This window comes from Humulus lupulus, chromosome 7 (assembly GCF_963169125.1).
Source record: "Humulus lupulus chromosome 7, drHumLupu1.1, whole genome shotgun sequence".
NCBI lineage: Eukaryota > Viridiplantae > Streptophyta > Magnoliopsida > Rosales > Cannabaceae > Humulus > Humulus lupulus.
Genome location: NC_084799.1, coordinates 203,921,393 through 203,943,783, shown reverse-complemented (window position 1 = coordinate 203,943,783; position 22,391 = coordinate 203,921,393). Strand labels below are relative to the sequence as shown.

At 34.6% G+C, this 22,391-nt stretch overlaps 1 protein-coding gene and 1 long non-coding RNA gene across 3 annotated transcripts; both read left to right on the top strand.

Moving 5' to 3' along the window:
• Positions 1-3,681: 3,681 nt before the first annotated feature.
• LOC133789152 (proline--tRNA ligase, cytoplasmic) lies at positions 3,682-9,243 on the top strand. 2 transcript variants are annotated; one of them, XM_062226902.1, is made up of 13 exons: positions 3,682-3,837; positions 4,341-4,520; positions 4,676-4,761; positions 5,077-5,169; positions 5,463-5,579; positions 5,942-6,129; positions 6,444-6,510; positions 7,269-7,391; positions 7,502-7,654; positions 7,797-8,081; positions 8,168-8,386; positions 8,608-8,701; positions 8,975-9,243. In XM_062226902.1, the coding sequence occupies exons 2-13, from the start codon at positions 4,352-4,354 to the stop codon at positions 9,037-9,039; spliced, it is 1,659 nt and encodes a 552-aa protein (XP_062082886.1). In that variant the 5' UTR covers positions 3,682-3,837; positions 4,341-4,351; the 3' UTR covers positions 9,040-9,243. The 2 variants fall into 2 exon arrangements, with proteins under 2 accessions (XP_062082886.1, XP_062082887.1); XM_062226903.1 differs by having other exon boundaries at positions 3,709-3,939.
• Positions 9,244-20,309: 11,066 nt separating this feature from the next.
• On the top strand, positions 20,310-21,354 carry LOC133790153 (uncharacterized). The gene is made up of 2 exons (XR_009873932.1): positions 20,310-20,511; positions 21,100-21,354. It is a non-coding gene; the product is annotated as an uncharacterized LOC133790153 (long non-coding RNA).
• The last annotated feature ends 1,037 nt before the right edge of the window (positions 21,355-22,391 follow it).

Genomic DNA, 22,391 nt, shown 5'->3' with positions numbered 1-22,391 from the left:
ATCAACAACGATCATAACAACCATTCAGGACTACCAGTCCAACAAATAGGTGACGATAGCCAAAAGTCACAATAGTGAGTATCGCTCCCTCTAACCATGTGACGATAGGGTCACCAGGGCTTAACTGACAGGTGATTCTTTCATAAGCTTGTTCAGGACAGGTGTATGGTGATTAGTCACCAACATAACCTTCCTCACAACTCTAGAGTCGAAACTATGGACAACGTCCCTTAGCCATGTGACAAACGGTCACCGGGGTCATATACCTTGGCTATAGTCATCTGGTCGTAGACCAGGCAGGCGCTTATAAGTTCTTCGACCTTAGGGTCGGTCTAGCATTAATGCCATAAAGCCATTTAATGCATGATTCTCGACTTTAGAGTCAGTCCCTGACTAGTCAGTGTCTTAAACAGGTAATCAGCGTACATCAGCATTTAATATGCAATCCACGTCCACATATATCAACCAACATGCCTCAATATCAAACCATGCATGTCATATACCTATACAGGGTGCAATTGTAATCATACACTGTTTTCTTACCTCTGGTTCGAGTGAGAATTATAATATGAACGACCCCTGAGAACGATCAACCTTTAAATTCCTTGACGGTCACCTGGTCATAACCAAATTATAGAATTTATCAATAAAAATGATAACCGAGGGTTCCCAAACCAAATCCCAGCCCCCGAGACATCAAATACTACCCAACCGGGTACTAGGTCCAACCCCGAGGCCTATGGCTTGAATCCCCAAGCTAAAAACCACATTTTAGCAAAATTGGCCTTAAGGGCCGCGACCCCCCTCTGCTGCGCCGCGGCGCGCCCCCAAACAGAGAGGCTCCCCATCTGCCAGACGCTAAGGGCCGCGGCGCACCCCTGCTGCGCCGCGGCGCCCAGCCCAGAACAGCAAGAACGCCCACACGAACCAGTTTTTTCCCCTGTGCTTCTTCCTCTCAAACCAGTCCTTCAAACCCTCATAAAACTTCTTCCTAACACACAATTAAACCCCCAAACAACTCCCTTAGCTCACTCACATCAAACCCCAATCAAACTAACACCAAAACCCCCTTTGATTCTTACTTCCCACATCAAAATCCATGAATTAAAAACTAAAACGAAAACAGAGTACCAACTGTGTTATATGACCAAGACTCACCTTGAAACTAGCTTACAACCTCCCACACAAGCTAACACAAGTGCTCCAACCCAGCCTTCAATTTCCTTTGGTTGAAACTCCACCAAGAACTCAAAACCCTCAAAGAGAAGTGAAGAAGATGAAGCAAGGAGAAGGTACGGGAAGAGAAAGGAATTGCCTCTGCTTTTACTCTGTTTATTCTACAGCCTTCTAAGCCTCTTAAGTCACATATATCCTCCCAAAAAGACCAAAATACCCTTGTGCCATCTAAAGCCTTCCAAGCTACTCTAGGGGTAAAGTTGGAACTTTAGCTTAACCCGTTAATTATAATTAACGCTTCCCAATTCCCGCTAATCTCAAAATCCTCAAACACCAATAATCCATATCTCGTTACCCTAAAATCCCCGGTAACGCTATAGCCATTAATAACATCCCGAGACTCACCCCGAGCCCCGAGTTTAAACCTGTTATGACCAAACCGATAAATCCCGTTCAACGATCGTCTCATGTCGGAATATTCGAACCAATCCATATTATAATGTGGTCTCACAATATATCATTAACGCACATACAAATATACAATTGTACCCTCAACGGGCCAAATTACCAAAACACCCCTGTAAACAAATGTGGACTCACATGCACACATTTAACATCACATTATAATATAATTCTCATAAGCATGCATAACACGTTTAATGGCATAATTAAACAGTTATGGCCCTCCCGGCCTACTAACCCAGCCATTAACCATAAAAGGGAATCCGGGGCATTACAGTAATGCACTGTGGTTGGCATAGGCCGCTATGTGAATAGTTTATTGTATTTGTTTAAAGTTATGCATTTACTAGAGTGAATTGTTATTTATGCTATGTGTGTGGAGTTTTCTTGCTGGGCCTTGGCTCATGAGTGTTCTATGGTGCAGATAAAGGCAAGGGAAAGGCCGACCAAACATGAGTTGGAGGGCATGGAGCGACACGTACATGTTTGGCCTACATGCTATAAACGTTTAATTTTGAGTTGTAAATACGTTTTAAACAATATTTTGAGATCTCAGTGTAACACTTTTATAATATTAAGTAATGTCCAAACATTTTATTCGTAATTTTTATTAAAAGAGTCTTTACTTTAAATTAATTACACTTTCTAGTCTAATGCCTCAATTAGTGAACTAATGACACATTTTAAAATCACATGGTAATGACTTTAGGGTAGTAGGGCGTTACACTTAAAATTTATTAACAATTGATCCAAGGGGCCACATTTAATCTCGAAAAATTGCGATAATGAGGCTTACGAAAAGATGTGGGCAAAGAAGACAGTACTTGAGTACTGTAATTGCCCCATTCCCAAGCTTACATATATATATCTACTCGAGTATGATAGGTGGGCATGTTTCCCGAAAGAAAAGTTCAAAAGTTTCTCTCTCCCAAGGCTCGAACAAATACTTTTGAGGGGGCAAAATGTTACACCCAAAATTTCGAGACAGATTAATGTATCTCGAAATGTAGGCTCGTAGAGATAAGGATCAAATGAATAAGTAAAATGAGCATATGGTTTATTCAAGTGTCATCAACACTGATGCTGTGTCAGTAGTTTGGCTCAAGATAAGGAGTTAGCTCGAAAGGAACGTGTCGTCCCAAAGGTTTACCTCGAAGGCTCGAAGGATGATGACATGGATACCACCACAATTGTCAGCTCGAACCATGGTGTAGGCTCGAAAGTGTATGATCGGTGGACAAACAGACAGTTGTGTTTACGTGTTACAAGTCTACAATCGTGAACTTAGTTATAGATTTGTTTAGTTAATCATATTTTCACGCGTTCTTTTATGTTTCAAATTCAAATTATGCATTGTTGAAACTTCCCTAAAAACATGAGAAGAAGTATAAAAACTTAGCCTATAAATACCGAGTCTTTTTAGTTGTAAAGCACGCACACATTTTTATTTAAGAACTTTGAAATTGCTGACAAGCTTTAACGTAGGTCATCTGAATAATAGTGACTCATGAATTATGTAGATTCAATAAGACATTTTTACTTTTAATTTAAAAAATAAAATTACTATAAATTATAATAAAACAAGAGTAAAATTGTCTTATTATTTTCAATGAGACTTTTTTATTTTTATTCTATTATAATTAATAAAATTTTATTTATTTTAAACTAATATTAGTTTTTTATAAAATTTCATATGACATTTTTCATAAAATTTATTTTTTATTATTGTTTCACTTTTAATTTCAAAAATAAAAAATATAAAAATTTAATTAAATTATTTCAATAATAAATAAGGATAAAAATGTGTCATCAAATAATTTTTTCTTTTTTCTTTTCTGATAAAAAATGCTAATACCATATGGCAAGGCCTTGTCTTCCACCACCAGAATTTAAAAGCTTATAATCATAAATATAATAATAATTTAAATGCTCATTATCAAAATTATTATTATCCTTTTAAAAAATTATTATTATTATTTTAGAAATAAAATATAGAATTTTGTCATAAAAAAAAATTAATGACAAAATATTGAATAGGTGAAATTGCGGTGATGCCCTAATCTCTCTCAAAGGGTATTGGTCAGACAGGGCATTTTATCATCGTCAACCTTCCCTATCATATCAAACGTTCTCTCCACTCTCCTTCTCTTTCTTAGTCGATTCCATTCTCCTCCTTCTCGCCTTTATTCTCTGACCCAAGTAAGCTAACTTAATTCACAAGCTTTTATTTAATGGTGTTGTTGCTCTCTGTTTTTTTGTCTGGTTTCTCCTCTACTGCTACACGACTCCATTGTTGCTCAGGTTCCTCTTCGGCTCATATAGGATAGATCTAGTTCTTTTGCAATGTTTGGTACCTACTGTTGTTTGTTGTGTTGCTGCTTGGTTCTTGTGCGAGTGTTATATGTTAGTGTGAGTTTGTTTTCCTACGTTGACTTAATTGAGAGTGAAACCCATTTGAAAGATTTGAATTTTATCTCGGTTTGTAGCTCTAATTTGGTTTATCTTGTTGGAAATTCATTTGGGTCGATGTCAAATTGGATTTTTTTTAGCATCATTCGACACTGTAATTTATAAGAAAAAAGTGATATCTTTTTCATTGTGTTGTTATAATTGAGTACTATTAGATTCATGTTACTGGTGCATTTTTGCATTTGGTCTTCGGTTTAGATATTTCCATTTGAAAGATTGAATTCTGTTGCCAGGTTTGTGAGACATGGATGGTGATAAGCATGATGGGGATAAGCTCAAGGCTGATGGAGATAAGCAAAAGTCTGGTGGAGATAAGCAAAAGTCTGGTGGAGAAAAGAAAAAGAATAATGCTGGTGGAGATAAGCAAAAGACTGGTGGAGATAAGAAAAAGAATAATGCTGGTGGAGGTGGTGGTGAGTTTTGTCTCACCATCGATACTTTTTATGTAGTAGTATTTATGTGCATAATTTTACTTTGTGAACAGCTCAGTGCTCCATTTGTTGCAGTTCTTAGTTGATGGCTCTGTTTGGTTACACATACTTATTATGGCATTATGTTGGCTTTACAGGGGGAAAGAAAAAGGAAGTTAAGAAGGAGACTGGATTAGGACTTACCCACAAGAAGGATGAGAACTTTGGAGAGTGGTACTCTGAGGTATCATTTAAGTAACATTTAGTATTATGGGCTCTGAAGTTGTAGAAATTGTAAAATTTCCATATATGCCAGTCTCAAACTATTAGCCTTATTTTTTTTTCATTCAAGAAATGATATGTTGGATATTGATAGAAGATGATAAGATATCATTCCCAAGTTATAACCAAATATGCTATACAGAAGCTAACACAGACTTTATGAGTCTTTTCTTGTATTAACCCGTGTTTAATACAAGTTCTGTTTTTTTTTTTTTTAAAAATTAACATAAATTTTTTAAATTTAAATTTAATTTGATTTTACTTCTTGGTGTTGTAGGTAGTTGTCAATGGAGAAATGATCGAGTATTATGACATATCTGGGTGTTATATTCTCAGGCCTTGGACCATGGCGATATGGGAGATCATGCAGGTGAGTCTGAGAAACTTGATAATCATGCCATAATATTCATTGTTTTTTTTTAAAAATATCATAATTTATTAAAAATTAAAAAGATGTTGTTCCCTTTGATTTTAGTTTTTTTTTTCTCTTCTATGAAACATTCAAAATTAATTTGAACTCCCCTATTTTTAACTGTTAAGCAGTCATTTTACAATAATTTTAGATTTCCTGTTTTCCTTTATCAATTTTTCTATTTACTTCATCTTATTAGTGTTAAATATTTGTGACTGTCTAATGATATTGTCAATGGTGTCGATTTGCAGGCGTTTTTCGATGCAGAAATAAAGAAAATGAAAATAAAGAACTGCTACTTTCCCCTTTTTGTATCTCCTACTGTCTTGCAAAAGGAGAAGGATCATATAGAGGGTTTTGCACCTGAGGTGAGATTTGGAAACGTTTTCAGAACAATGAGAAAAGTTCACTTATTTTTCTGATTGTTGTTGCTTCTTTGAAGTCATTTTATCTTGTGTAAAAATGTCTTTGAGCTTTGTTTCAGTAAATATAAATTGCAAATGAAAAGGATTCTTCCTTGGATGAAGCTAATTCTTCATGTTAATCTGCAGTTATAGTGTTGACCAAAGTTGAATAACAATCAATATGATTCTATATTTGAAGTTCAAAAAGAAGTATATAAGTTTAATTTGATCTTAATTGATAAACTAAAATGTTTTAGCTTTATCTTTTGAAACAACAAAATTTACAATGCCTTTTTTTATTAATCATATACCTTGGGTTTCTTCAGGTTGCTTGGGTGACTAAATCTGGAGAGTCTGATTTAGAGGTGCCTATAGCAATTCGTCCAACTAGTGAGACTGTAATGTATCCCTATTATTCAAAATGGATAAGGGGACATCGTGACCTTCCTTTGAAACTTAACCAGTGGTGCAATGTTGTTCGGTGGGAGTTCAGCAATCCCACTCCTTTCATCAGGTTTTTTTTTTAAATATATATTTCTTCATTTATCATAGTTTAGTTTCTTAAACAATGTTGATATCATCAAGGCTCCTAGAGCATGCCATGAGTGTCGTGTCACAAATGGAGAACTTCACATGTAGCCTACAGCATGGCATAGTTACTCTGGAATTTTTTTTTTGTTTATTCTATATATTATATCTTAATTGATCTGTAAATTTTTATTAATCTGAGAAAAAATAATGTAATAGCTGTTGAATAGAAGATTTTGCTTTGTCTGTTGACTGCCATGAATGGATAATTCTTAACACTGACATTTATACTTATTATAGGAGTCGGGAGTTTCTTTGGCAGGAAGGGCATACTGCTTTTGCAACAAAGCCAGAAGCAGATGAAGAGGTACGAAACTCAAGCGTGTAAAGATCTTATGTGCTCCTGTCTCAAGGATTGCCAACATGTTTAATTTGTTATTTGTTTATTTTAAAATTTCTTGGTTAAAATAATATCTGGCATGATATTCTGCCATAAATCATCTCCACCCTTACCTCTTATTGTTAGTAAATATTTTTCACTGTATATAGCTTTCTATATTTTATGAAAGATCTAGTGACAGGATTTATGTGTACATTTCCGATTTTAACGAGTTTTATAGCTCATTTGGATTACGAAGTGCATATTTAAGGACCACTTAGAACTATATCAAATTATTATTTTTTACTTTTAATTAAATCTAACTTGTTTATGTTCTGGAACTAATTAAATGCTTATTTAAATTTACACTGCTTTGAGCTTGTTTCTATTTTCATTCACTTAGAACTCCATCAAATACATTTTTTTTACTTTGAATTAAATCTAACTTGTTTATGTTCTGGAACTAGTTAAATACTTCGTTAACTTTACACTGCTTTTAGCTTGTTTCTATTTTCATTCACTTAATTTAGTATCAAGGCTATCATTCATATTTTTCTTTAGTTTCATGTATTCAAGTACATATGACTTGCTATAGGATTGTCTATGATATTTCCCATGATGTTGCATCTTGCATATTATTGTCCATGATGAAAGCTTTAATTTTTGCAATGATAGTATTTGTTTTCACATGGATTGTGTACTGTTTTGTTTTACAAGTGGGGTTTGTTACATGTGCAATACTTCAGGTTCTTGATATTTTGGAGTTATACAGACGCATCTATGAAGAATTCTTGGCTATTCCTGTTGTGAAGGGCAAGAAGAGTGAAATGGAGAAGTTTGCTGGTGGACTTTACACCACAAGTGTTGAGGTGAAGTGCAACACTTGCTTAATCCATTTTCTTTGCCTTTGATTTTATGACACATTTATTTATGTGTTATAATTATTTGATGCTTATATCTGCATGTCTTCATATGTTAGGCATTCGTTCCAAACACTGGTCGTGGTGTACAAGGTGCAACTTCACATTGCCTAGGTCAAAATTTTGCAAAAATGTTCGAGATTAACTTTGAAAATGAGAAGGGAGAGAAGGCTATGGTCTGGCAGAACTCGTGGGCCTATAGTACTCGAACGGTACTCTTTCTGTCTAACTTCTTGTAATAGCATTGTGCTACACCGTCGGTTCTTCTCTTCTTTTGTCTATGACTGTATGATACTCCTTGAATCAAACTTTTTGAAAATTGACCATTTCAACCTTTTTGATTACAAAATATAGATTGGAGTCATGGTGATGGTTCATGGGGATGACAAAGGCTTGGTGCTGCCACCAAAAGTTGCATCTGTCCAAGTTATTGTAGTTCCTGTGCCATACAAGGATGCCGACACTCAAGGGATTTATGATGCCTGTACTGCTACTGTGAATAGCTTGAGTGAAGCAGGTATTCGTGCTGAGGCTGACTTCCGAGACAACTATTCTCCTGGCTGGAAGTACTCTCATTGGGAAATGAAAGGTGTTCCTCTTAGGATTGAAATAGGGCCAAAAGACTTGGCAAACAGTCAGGTTAGGGAGCTTCTGATCATTATTGTCTTTGTTCTAGTTCAGAATGATGTTATAGAAATGTTTTACTTAAAATGGTTCAAATACAGGTGCGCGCTGTTCGCCGTGACAATGCAGCAAAAAAAGATATTCCAATGGCAAACTTGGTTGAGGGAGTAAAAGAACTTTTGGACAACGTTCAACAGAGCCTGTTTGATGCTGCAAAAGTAAAACGAGATGAATGCGTTCAGATTGTTAAGACTTGGGAAGAATTTGTAGATGCACTCGGCAAAAGGAAATTAATCTTAGCTCCTTGGTGTGACGAGGAGGTAAATATATTAATTTGGACTGTGAATTTTCCTTGACTTTTGTCGGCCTGTCAAGTCTCGTCTGGTTTTTAGAATGAAGACTATGTAGCCTGATGCCCTTTTTATTTTTTGGAATAATTTTTTTTTACTACGATTTCATTCCTTTTATTACAAAATCGATATGTTTGCGTCCCATTTTTATTGTTTTGTGATCTTAAAGAGGTTCTGTGTCCTCACTGTAGGAAGTAGAGAAGGATGTGAAAGCAAAGACAAAGGGTGAGATGGGAGCAGCCAAGACTTTATGCTCCCCATTTGAACAGCCAGAGCTCCCTGAAGGTAACCTAACCTTTTTGTTTCGTGTTTCTTCTCTTTCGCTTGTTGCCTGTGGGAATTCAGATTTTGAAATGAAAAAAAAAAAGGAAAAATTGATAGTAGAACTAGGTGTATTTTCCTATTTAGTTCATAAAACTTGTGATTTCATTGTGGTTGAGCTGGTTCTATGATACTTTGTATGAGGGGACCGCAACCGCTATTAAAATCTTGACATTTACCTTTTGGAATGCTGTTAAGTTGCATGTTTTCAAATAAAATGATTTGTTTCGATTGTAGGTACTCTGTGCTTCGCATCGGGAAAGCCGGCGAAGAAGTGGACCTATTGGGGAAGGAGTTACTAGATTACCAGATATTAGCATTTCTTTGGTATTTTTCAATGTAGCCGAGCTTGTATTGGAGTGTGATTTGTTATAGGAAAAGAGTACTGACCTGAAAATTGAACAAATCCCACTTCATTTTTCAATCTAATTTATATTTTTTCATTTTGCAAAATTACATTACATGCATACATAAAAAATGTTTTGAAACCCAATTTTGTTGGATCAGTTTTATGTTCGATTTCAATTTCTTTTATTATAAAGTTGGATTTGCTTTTCCCTCTGCTTTCACGAGTTTTAGCATAAGAAGCTATTTCAACTCTCATGTGCTGCTTGAAATTAGCAACTTAAGAAAGTTTACAAGTTTAAGTGTTGTTTGCATGTTTATATTTTGTGATTAAATTACAATTTGTTGCTTTATGTTGAGTAAATTCCAAGATATTTCAAGTGGTTTATTCCTCATATTCCTTCATTGAATTACAATTGGGTTTTGGAAGAGTTTGGATGATCAAAATCATGACCATGGATTGACAAGGTGAATTTGATCATTTTTTTATTTGGGGCAAAACTGATAGTTATAATTGCCACAAGTTAATATAAAAATAAATGTACTAACTTGTGTGTATATATCGTTTTTAACATGTTTTAATTTTAATCGTCCTATGATTTTTGATTTAATTGTATTTTTTATTATGTCAAATTTTGTATACACTCCAATGCCTCACATACTAAAAATAAATTTTGCAAACTGCAAAATACACTAAGCTTATAAGGTATTTATAAAAGCCTCAAATTAAACATGAATTTTAGTCGAATAATTTTCTATTATAAAAGCTTTTCACAATGTCACCATTATAAATGTCACAATGTCACTATTATAAAAGCTTTTCACAATGTCACCACAATTTTAGTCGAATATTTTTCTATCAATATTGTCTTTAATGGATGGGATAACAAATTGAATTTTCTTTATTTATTTTTTAGACATTGGGAGAGGGGAATTCTGTGACTTTCTGATTGTGAGGAGATTAATATATAATATATTGTTTATTTATTTTTAAACATGTACCACTAAGTTATGTTATCAAATTAGTATATTATTATTTAATTAATATATGGGTAGATACTTATTTGGTATCCTTAGATTTAACAAATTATAGCTTTTGTATCATGTGTTCTTGATACTGATCATCAACTACCATATAATTTGAAAATTCCTATAAATGATACCCCGTGTTCTCTATAATAGTTATTAGGCACTTCGAAATTTAAAAATCGTTATAAAATGTTACCCTATATTCATGGGAATACACTCATTTACTACTCTGTCATTTATGACAAAATTTAAGTTTAGAGTATCATTTTATTCTAATTTTACAAATTCAGAGTAACATATTAATATTATTCGTAATAAAATTAAAAGATATTAAAGTTATATTTTAGTAAAACACAAATTATCAAACGAGTAAATTTTTTTAATATATTGTATATGGTAAATCAGTTCAAAATTATAATTTTCCTCGTAAAAATTATTTAAGTTATAATAAATCAATTAAAATTCATTTTAGAATTAAATTACATTTATAAAGCAAAATTAATAGTTCAATTTCGTATATATATATATAAATAAATTAGGCAACTCACAAATGGGAACAACCCCAAAACAAATAGAGTTTTTAAAGTAAGAAAGAGCAAAATTAGCTAATGAATGAGCTACTTTATTAGTAGCCTAATAGAATGAAAAATTGATTTATAGATGAGAAGGAGACCCCTTTCTTTGATGTCATCTACTAGGACTCCCCAATCAAGCAAGGTGTGATCTTTGTTTAGTAAACCTTGAAAAATAAGAGCACAATCAGAAGTAAGATTAAAGTGGCAAGTAGAGAGTTTCGAAATCAGTTCAAGACCCATTTTGATAGCAAGGCATTCAACCATGGGGACAGAGAAAAGACCTTCCATGTACCGAGTTTCACCAGCAACTACAGAGCCACAACCATTTCGAATGACAACACCCAATCCACAACCAAGCTTGAGAGGGTGAATAGCAGCATCGCAGTTTAAGATAAGAGAATCATTAGTGGGAGCACACCAGCGAGCAACAAGCTTGGAATCCTTTGGAGTTAGAGGAATCAAAGTATCTTGGTATCTTTGTACGACGTCTACATCCCAAAAGACTAAATCTGCATCAGTAGGGACACTTAAACAAAAATACTTTATGTTTATTCTGTACCAAACAACCGGAGAATTCTCCTATAGGGGCTTCACTTTAAGCCCTACCGGTGAGGCTCTCAGTGTCCTTGACTCGTAAACAGTTTTCGGCGCGATTTTTTTACGATCGTGTATATTGTAGCTATTTAGAGCATCCTGTAAATTTTCAGAAAATTCCGAATAGTTTACAGTATCGAAAACTCAGTTCAAACATGTTGTTCCACGCGTGACTAATTTTTTTTATGCACGTGGAAAGCAACATGTTTGAACCTAGTTTTCGGTACTGTAAACTATTCGAAATTTTCTGAAAATTTGCATGATGCTCTAAATAGCTATAATATACACGGTCATAAAAAAAATCGCGTCGAAAACTATTCACAAGTCGAGAAACACTGAGAGCTCCACCGGTAAGGCTTAAAGTGAAGCTCCTATAGAAGAATTGTCCCCAAACAGCCCAGGAAATCATAATAAAGTGAGTAAAGTAAGTTCAAGAGCAATGAGTTTTCATCCATTGAATAAAAGCCTCAGGCTCCTCTATGTTAGAAGGGAAATGCTGAGACAAAAGAACTATTTTCCAAAATTTTCTAACCTTGGGGTAGAGCCATAGAGCATGAGTGATTGACTCCTTGCTAGGGAAACACCAACAGCAGTGGGGATCAACAAGTAAACTTCTATGCATCAAGTTATGTAGAACCGCCAGCCATTTATGGCACACTCTCCACCAAAAAATATGACTTTCGCAGGAACTTGAAGTTTCCACGCATCTTTCCACCATCGAATCAAATCCATGCCATTAGAGCATTCCACATTTACTGTCCAAGTAGTGGCAAGATGGTAGCCACTTTTAACTGAATACCGACCGTTTGAAGTAGAATCCCAGATTAAATCATCGTTTTTGGATGTTAGGCTAGGAGCTAATCCTAAAATCCAAGGGACATCATCCTTATGAAAGACCTCTGTAACTCTAGAATTGTTCCACGTGCCGTCATAATTTTTTAACCAATTTACTCGAGTATCTTTAGGAACACGAGCTTGCTGCCTGAGAGTGAAAGTCTTCGCTCTAGGGATCCATTTGTCTTCATTTATGCGCACATTAGCGCCAGAACACGCCAACGAACACCACCAAGTTATATGTATGTATATATTTTTACACTAACTTTCCACCATTAGATGAAAAAATCTAATAACAATTAAAGATTCTATTTATATATACATGTGTATTTAAATGAAATATGTAAGTAGAACTTGATATAAGTTTTTTGTAATTATGATCAAGTCTTGTCCACGTATTTGTTAGGATTTTTTTTAGAAAAATATGTTTTTGTTAGAATTATATGTATATTTGCTTGAATAATAATATTGCATGACTAATATCAAACAAATTATACGATTGATTAAAAAAATATAGTTTGTAGCAGTGCAGTACCAATAATTAAAATAAAAAAATGAATAATTTTATTAGATTGACTCCATGAATTCACATAGTATTTTATCAATTATTTTTCTTTTTCACTTAACGAGAAGGCCAAACCACAACATCACTTAATAACAAAATGTGAATAAAATAAAAATCTCACCATATTATTGCTATTACTGTGTTAATTACTTGATTATTATTTTTTTAAAATTCACTTTAATATTGGTAATTTTTTTTATTTCTTTCCTTACATATATACTTTCTAAGTTATTATTTTTGTCATATATATCTTTCTTGTTTAATGCTTTCTTACTATTTTTATATTTTCTTTTGAAGTTATTTAGGTTTATTTATTCTAATTTTTATTAATATGCTCTTATCTTTACCATTAGTTTAATTTCATCTAATGATGTAAAAACAATGTAAACATATGTGTAAAAATGGGTCTATATAACATCTACGTTGAATCTATCTATATCTATATATTTATATGAAGAAGAGCCACAAAGAGGTGATGCGACATTTTAAAATTACTCCAAAATATATATTTTTTATTTTCTTATTTTTTTCTCATTTTTTTTTAATTTTTTTTTAAATTTATGATTATTACTTAATAATTAAAGAAAAATTAAACTAAAATATCTAAAAATTTATAATAGATGTAAATTAATTTTAATAATAATTTAATTATTTATTTATTTAAACAAAACTGTATTATAATTATTTAAAAAAACTTTATTTTATTTTAGTTTTTATATTAATTACTATTGATAACAATAATTCAAAAAAATAAATAAAACAAACGTGTAATAACTTTTTATAAAAAACCACACAAAGCCTATAAAATAATAATAATAATAATAATAATAAATAAAAGCACACGTAAAACAAACAGTTTGAACTTTGTTTTCGACAATATAATTATTCATAATTCTTAAAAAACGTGCAGGGGTTGGCTATACAATAAATAACATTATGAAAAAAAAATTATGATCAAGACGCCCTCATGAGTCTATATAAGGAGTATTTTGTACATGTATGGTGAAAATGAATCCCTACCACACAATATCCAAAAAATTATTTAAAAAAATATATTTTTTAATCATTACAAAAGATTACGCGAAAAACGGTTATGTTTTCTAATATATTAATATAAAAGAGAGCCCTAAGAAGGTGATGTGATACTCTAAAATTACTTTAAATCACTCTATCTATTTTCCAATTTCTCCAATTTTTTTATTCTTCTTTTAAAAATAAATGATAAAAAACAAAAAAAATATATTTATATATATATATGTGTGATGGTTTGTATTTTACGATTGAATCTTATAAGAAATAATACTTGTGATTATTATCTTGGTAATTAGGGTTTCAAGCACAACAAAGGAGATAGAAGTAAATGTCATTAAGGTATGTGATAAATTGTATTTTAGCTTTGAATCTCATAAGAAGTAGTACTTGTGATTATTATCTTGGTAATTAAGGTTTCAAGCACAACAAAGGAGGCATGAGTAAATGTTATAAGGTATGCGATGATTGTATTTTAGGTTTGAATCTCATAAGAAATGCCAATTTGGTACAGCTGTGCTGTGGGGAAAAGTAGCTGCAGCTGTGATGTAGGAAAAAATTGCTGAGTGTTTGGTAAATTATAGATTTTAAAATGTTGTGAGTTAGAAAAGTTGTATTATGTCATATTTATTTTATTTAAACAAATTTACATGCTTAAATTAAATATATTTTCGATAAAAGACTATTAAAGTGATCATAAACAAAAGTATTATATTATATAGTATATATGTATTATTGTGTATATATATATTATAACTAGTCGATGTAGTTAATATTCATATTATAATGACGATAGTATTATAATCTTGTTCATGATATAATCAAATATGTAAAACTTAAGTTATCTTAAAACTCTCATTTTTTATGCATTTAATTATTTTCCTTTTTATTTTTTTTCCTAAAACATGAAATTGATAAGTTTTTGATAAATTATAATTTAAAATACCATGAGATACAAAAAATAATGTTATAGTGTATAATAAACTATTTATTAAAGTGGTTTGTTAATTTAAACTTACTAAAATAAAATAATATCTAATAAATATAAATTATAAAAATATTTTTTGAAAAAAATATATTTAAGAATTAAATATTGTTTATGTTATTATAATATTAATTTATTTTAAATATTTTATTTTGAGTAATATATAATAAATAAGTTAATTGCAAAGCTTTTTCAAAAAGTTATTTTTAGAAAAAACTAGAAGTTGAGTTTTGCCAACTTTAGCTTATAGCTGTAGCTTCTGCATAAATTTTTCAATAAACTATTTTCTAGCTGTTTACCAAACACAATTATTGCCCAACTTTTCTAGAAAACAACGTTTAGCTTTTTTAAAAGCTGTCCCAAACGGGGCCAAAGTAGTACTTATGATTATTATCTTGATAATTAGGGTTTCAATGTGAGGTAGAGAGAGAAGTTATCATAACAAAGGAGATAAGAGTAAATGATTTGTATTTTAGGTTTGTGATGATTTGTATTTTAGGTTTGAATCTCATAAGAAGTAGTACTTATGATTATTATCTTGGTAATTAGGCTTTCAAGTACAACAAAGGAGATAGGAGTAAATGTCATTAAGGTATGTGCTAATTTGTATTTTAGGTTTGAATCTCGTAAGAAGTAGTACTTATGATTATTATCTTAGTAATCAGGTTTCGAGCACAATAAATGAGATGAGTAAAAATTATTAAAGTATGTTATGATTTGTATTTTAGGTTTGAATCTCTTGAGAAATAATACTTATAATTATTTTCTTGGTAATTAGGGTTTCAAGTAGTTAGGGATTTAAAAAGCTCGCTTGTGAATTCAGATTTTTGTGGACAAGGTAAGTTATAGTTTCTATTTATGAATTATTTGTTGATATTTGAGGGACTAAGGGATTAATATGTGCATCTTCTAAGGAGTAATATATTAAGTGAGTTGAATTTAAAGTTAACATGATATTGATGAAATCTGAAATTTTCATTTTGGTAATAAAGTCATTTTTTTTACTCAAATATTTGTTTTAGTGATATATATAAGGTTACAAAGGTAATTTAAAGTTCTATAATTTTGTGGTTAAGTCCTACAAAGGTATACAATCTACTTTCTGAATTTCCTCCTTTATTTTTTTATTTTTTATTCATCTTGTATATCTATATCTATTTATGAGTGAACTTTTAATGGTTACTACCCATGAATGATTACTTTAATATTAACCATTAGATTAAAATCAATAGTTCATTTTTATAGTTGTTAATTAATATTTTTAAAAATAAATTTTGATTTTTTCAAATTTATGAAAGGGTTACATAATAAAAAACGTGTATTTATTATGAAAGTATAATATTGTAAACTTTTCATTTTTCAAATGCAGGTCAATTTTTAAATATAACTAGTGTCTCTCATTAGTTGGAAACAACATTAATTATGGCAAAAAAAAAAACTAAATTTGAAATTAATGTAAAAAAAAAATATTTACCTGTTGGTGACTTGCTATACCAAGTCACTATGTTACCAAATCATTATAATTGTAAGTACCCACCTATGGGTAGTAACTATTGAAAAGTCTTCCATCTATCTGAGCGAGGTAATATGGCATATCAAAGTTTCTACAATTTAGTCTCCTATTTGCTCTTTTTTTTTTCCTTTTTTTATTTATTTTTTAAATAATAATAATAATAGTAATCAATTATATTTTATTTCATTGTCTATATTGATAATAGGTCAACACGTGGGGTAATTCAATTATATTTTAGTTTCTATATTAATAGTAATTAATTTGTATTAAATTTCAGTTTTTATGTTAATAATAATAGTAATAATAATAATAATAAAAACATATACTTCCACAAATGTTTTACTTTTACTTTTTCATTATTATTATAGTTAATAAAAATAAAGATAAATAATATTTTGAATTGTTTTACCATGTAAATTTGTTGACGCCGTTTTTCGTCTACTTGAAATGTAGAACAAGTAAACAGTAAATAGTTGTGGCTAGAAAAATACAACAAAACAAGGAGGATTTTTACGTGGTTCAGCAGTTAACTCTGCCTAGTCCACGAGTCTTTGTTATTAGAACTTAAGGGAAATTTCTGGAAATTCTTCAGAGATGAATTCTCCAGAGTTTATCCCCAGATCACAAAATTTCGGTCCCTTTCAAAGGTGTATGACTTCTCTATTTATAGAGGAAGTCTCAGGATACTCTCCCACACGTTTCTGGGAAGTTATCCTTTACATTAATAAATTTAATGACTTTAAAAGCCTGTAACTCCTATATACAAGGAAACGTCCCCTGAAGACCAGGGGGCGTATAACTGACTAATAAATATCCATTTATTATAGGGAAGTTACAACAATAAATGTAGATTGCGTCTCTCCAGGTGACTCACTAAGATGTTCGAAGTCAGCAATCAACATCGTCAACATGGTACCAGCTCAGCTCTCTGAGTGACTTTCGAGTTGTATTATTTTCTCCAAGACCACATAGTTTCGAGCTCATACTTATGTCAGGCTCGGAACTTTTGATCCGAGGCCACCCGAGAATAGACGTACTCCGATGTTTGTCTTTCAAGCTTGTGAGGACTTCGAGCCTACCCATCTTTGAGGTTGCCACCTGCTTTGTAGGTTCGACGCCTAGATTGCGAACACGTATTCTAGATATTACGAACTCACACCAGACGAATCCAGCTTTCGAGATCACAATTCTCAAGGCTCGAAATCTGGGTGTAACATTTTGCTCCCTCAAAAGTATTTGTTCGAATCCTATGAGAAGGAAACTTTTGAACTACTTTCCTCGGGAACTGCACCGTCACACATGTTCGAGTATGGACACGTGCCAGTTGGGTATTGCTCACCCAAGGTACTCGAGTACCTTGGAAACCTGCCCACGATCGTTCGCCTGCCACCTTTTCAACGCCATCCTGTCATTTGTCCCTGACCGTCAGATTTGATAAGAATCCTGACCAATGGCTCGGATTAATCCCTTTTTTCCATCTCTGATTGTCTATATATAAGGCCTTAGCCATCTTCCTCATTTTACTTTTACGTTCATCAGAGGAAAAAAAAAGAAAAAGAAAAGAGAAAGGAAACACCAGAGGCTATCCCAGAAAGCTTCTTGCTTTTGCATGTTTTCCTAGCCAAAGAAGTAAAAGACCGCCAGCCTGCTCGAGACCGTGGGATTATACTTGCAGCCTCTTCTTCAATCAACGATTTCTCTGCAATCGTCTTCTTCATTGCGTAAGTATCTGATATATATATTTTTATCAGTCTTTGGCTTTGATGTTTTTTAGTTCTTGGGAATGCACTGGTTCATCTTGTAGTTTTGACATATTAGGACGCTTTGACCAATAGGTATTTAGGTTTAGGTTTTCCCATTACTAGTTCTAAATCCAGTTTATATGTAGAAAAAACCCAAACATGGTCTCTTTTTTCTGGGTTTTCAAAATTTAAAAGACGTATCTTGCACACCAAGATATTGGGTACAAAATCTCGGTTTTAAAGAATGCACGATACCTAAGAATTCCATTTTTGAACAACCGCCACCTTTTTCCCTGATATTTCGGGATTCTCAAAATTTAGACCCACTTCCCTCCTTTTTTTTTTCGTAGAATACACGTTTTGACCCTTAATCGAGTTTCCAGGATCGATCTCGTCTCGTACCCAAGCACTTCCGAGCTTGTTTCACCAAGCTCGTTATTCTTGACTCCTTGCATGCATGGCCCTCACCATTTTTTCTTTCTCGCTAGATGTCACAGAATCTGGAAAGACGGTGGGGGTTGCTGCTTTCCATCTCGTATTCACCAAAAACTCCGAGCCCAGAATCACTGTTTGCTCGGAACCAACGTCTGATTCGTGAATACGATCTCGCGCTCGAACAGGAAGAAACCCGAGCTCACTACCATCGCCAAATTGTCGAGGTCATAGAGAAGAAAAGAAGGGTTCTCCGAGAAGCCCTTTACTCGGAGATTGGCTCTGGGCCTAGACCGATCCCCCTTGATCCTAGGTTAAAAGTGACAATCGCGTACAACCCGGGAGAGCTTCAATTCTCACTGATGGGGGAGCCCTCTACCTCGCAGCCAAGGAGGGAGTTTTTCGAGGCCGAGCACTATTGGAGCTCGGTTACCTTGCTAGGTCAGATAAACGATATCTTGGCCTTTCATGGTATCAGACTGTCAGGCTCGTTAAGGTGTCGTGTAACGACCCAAATTCCCTAATAAGGTTTAGGACCTTGATTAGGAGGCCGGGAGGGCCATAATTGATTTATTGTGCTATTATATGATTATATGCATGATTATGTGGGTCATATTATTATATGATGATAAAGGCATGCATGGGGCTATATACTCTGCTGTGAGGGTAATATGGTAATTTGGCTCATTGAGAGCGTAATTGCATACTTGCGTATATATTGGTAAGCTAAATTTGAGACCACATTATTATGTGGATATATCTGTGATCTACGACTTGAGACGATCCTAGTGAGCAAATTAGCGAAAAAGTCATGGCGGGGATTTATACCCGGCTCGGGGTGAGCCTAGGGGTATAAACGGGAATTCAGTGAGCATATTGGAGTCTATTTTTAACATCGAGGAATATATTTGGAGATTAGTTAGGTATCGGGAATTAAGTGGTAAATATTTAAGACACTTGAGGAATTAGTGGGAATCGGGAGCAATGACTAAAATGCCCTTAGAATGTTTAAAGGTTTAGTTATTATTGGGAGGGCAAGGTGGTCATTTGGCTTACTTAAGTTTAGGCTATGTTCTGCTTTTTGATGTTAGTGGAGGTTGTAGATAAACTTAGAAACTTAAGGAAAAGAAAAGAAGAAGGAAAGAAAGGAAAACAGAACACTTAGATATCTCACTCTCTCTCATTCGACTGGGACATCTCTTCACCATTTCTTGTGGGTTTTGGAGCTGGAATTCTAGAGCAAGCTCAGGAATGGAGCTTGGGGCTAGGGACTTTGGTGAAGCTTGAAGAACTAGCAGAATTAAGCCAGTCAATTGAGGTAAGTTTTAAGGTTTTCTGATGTGAATTTCTGGGTTTTAATGAGATAGTTTTTAAGTTTGAGTTTTGGATGAATAAAGGGATATGAACCTGAGGAGTTGAAGGGCTTGAAGCTGGTTGGATGCTAGAACGATTCTACAGCTGAAGTAAGGATTAATTTGAAGTTTGATGGTTGAATTTGAGAGTTTTCATGGCTGGTTTTGAGTTTGTGGGTTTGAAATTTCAGAAGTTGGAGTTGGGATTTTGGTGAGTCTTAGGCTGGATTTTTGGTTGGGTTGTGTTGTCTAAATCATTATAATGTTGTTATTATTAATTGGTTTTGAGTTGGGGGTTTTAGGATGGTTTTAGGTGAGGTTTAGAGATTGAAAATGGTGGTTTTTTTCTGGGTTCGAAGGGTCGGGCCGCGGCATGGTTCTTGGTGAGCCGCGGCCCTTCGATGTTGTGGCATGCTGAGGAAGGAGGGCGGGCTGCGGCATGGTCCAAGCAATGCCGCGACCCTTACTTGTTTTTGTGCCCATGGAGGGTTCTGTCAGGGGCCATGCCGCGGCATGGATGGCCCATGCCGCGGCGCTTAAGGGATTTTGGGATTTTGAGAATTTAGGCTTGGGAATTTAACCTAGGGTGCTCGGGGTTGAGTCTTTTACTATATTTGGTGAAGTTCAATGTTCCGAGGACTAGAACTTGGTTTAGAAGCTCATTTAAGATTGTTAATGGTAACCTTTATCTTGGTTGTGACTAGGTGCTAAGCTAGGGCTCGGGGATCGGATCGCGCTCAAGGAACATCGCTTATAACTAGCTCGTTTGAAAGCGAAAGGTAAGAAAGCTGCACCTGATTATGTGGCTAGGTTGGGACTAAGTGTTCCCTATGTTTGTATGCATTGTTATGTGAATGTGATTAACCAGGTGGACACGATGGGACTAAGAGCTCCCTACATTTGTTTATCATGTCGTGAGATGGTGTTATTATGCCATGGGACACGCGATTACCGGCCTAAGGGTGTCGGAATCACTATTGCGCACTGGGGCGCGGCTCGGCCACTGGGAGCTGAGGCAGCTTATTTGTCACTGAGCTCGGTTAAGTTGGCCTGAGTCAGTGAGTATTACACTGGGGGCGGCCCTAATGAGCCGAAGACAGTGTGTTAAATAGAGGGTGCGACTAAGGGCGCCAACCCTGAATGTTATTTGATGGATATGATAACTTACTGATTATACATGTGAATATTGTGTTATGGATATAGTTGGTTGACTGTCTAGATGACAACTGTTATCACTATTTGGATGAATGTTATGAAATATTGAATTCTTGGTTGAGCTTTGTGAAATATTTGATAAGTGTTGCTAATTTTGCTATGTTATTATGTTTTCTTGCTGGGCCTTGGCTCACGGGTGCTACGTGGTGCAGGTAAAGGCAAGGGTAGGCTGAATCGACCATGAGTTGGAGAGCTCTGGGGGCGAGGTGTACATCGTCAGCTGCTCGGCCGCCACGGTCGAGAAATTGTACAGGAACGGAAACCTAAAATGTATATTTTGCCATTAGAGTGGCTTGAACTATTTGTAATTTCTAGAATTTATTGTAACTAAGACATCTAAACCCTATTTTGAGTCTCCAAGTATTAAACCGTCATTTTTAATGAGAATAGCCTGTTTGTGACCAAAATCTTTTTATTCCTACTCTGATAATGGTATAGAGTCTACACTTTGTCTGAATGACTTGATTAGCAAGTCTTGCACTATTTTAAACACACAGTGTAACGGTCTTGGTTATCCAGGGCGTTACATGTCGAGCCCCTACTTCCAGCGAGCAAAGCTGCTACGCCCCAGGAGATGGACATCCTGACAACAAGCTGAGGTATGCGGCTTAGAGCCAGGAGCATATGAAGGCATGAGCGATACTGCCTTTGAAGTCTTTCTTCAAGGACTTCACGGACTTCGTTGGGTTGGCTCCATTCTAGCTCAACACTAATTCATACCGGGTTCTGTCTGCCTTGAGGTCGATATACCACGAGCTGAAGTGGGAAGGACCGAGGCCAGAGGAGATCCTGTATCTTTTCTACTTGAAAAGCAATCCCTCCCGAGCTCAGGGAGGAGACGACTTCTATTACCTTTCGAGCTACCCGAAGGAGAAAAAGATGTTTGAGGATCTTCCCAATCATCCTCCTGATTTTAAGAAGGCCTTCTTCTGGACGGATGGCCTATCTCCGTCACGATGCTATTCGTTTAGACAGATCCATAAGTATCCCACCTCCTTTATCTCTGTGCTCGAACTTTTTATCTATAGGCTTGTACTTAGTTGAAATGTATTTTATTTTCCAGCCAACTATCGTCGTCCCACTCCTTCTGACGAGATGAAGGAGTGTAGGGAGAACCTGCTCCAACTCCCTTATGGCAGGAGATCGCTCTCATACCTTTTGGATGAAGGTAAACTTCGAGCTTGCGGGCTCTTGGGAAATGGCCAGTCCACCTCGGACTGATCCAACAAAAAATACGACCGCTGGGAGCTCGTGCCCCTGCCAACAGGCATCCTCCCCCCGAGGAGAGAGGTAAGGCCCCCACCTCCAGTTCGCCGAAGGAGCCCGCAATTAGGGAACGAGACCAACGATGAAGCCTTGAGCTCGAGCTCGGATGATCAAGGTATAGTCATCTTAAGCTTGAAAATGTGGTCCCCCACCTTGTTAAAGCACAAACCCAATAGGC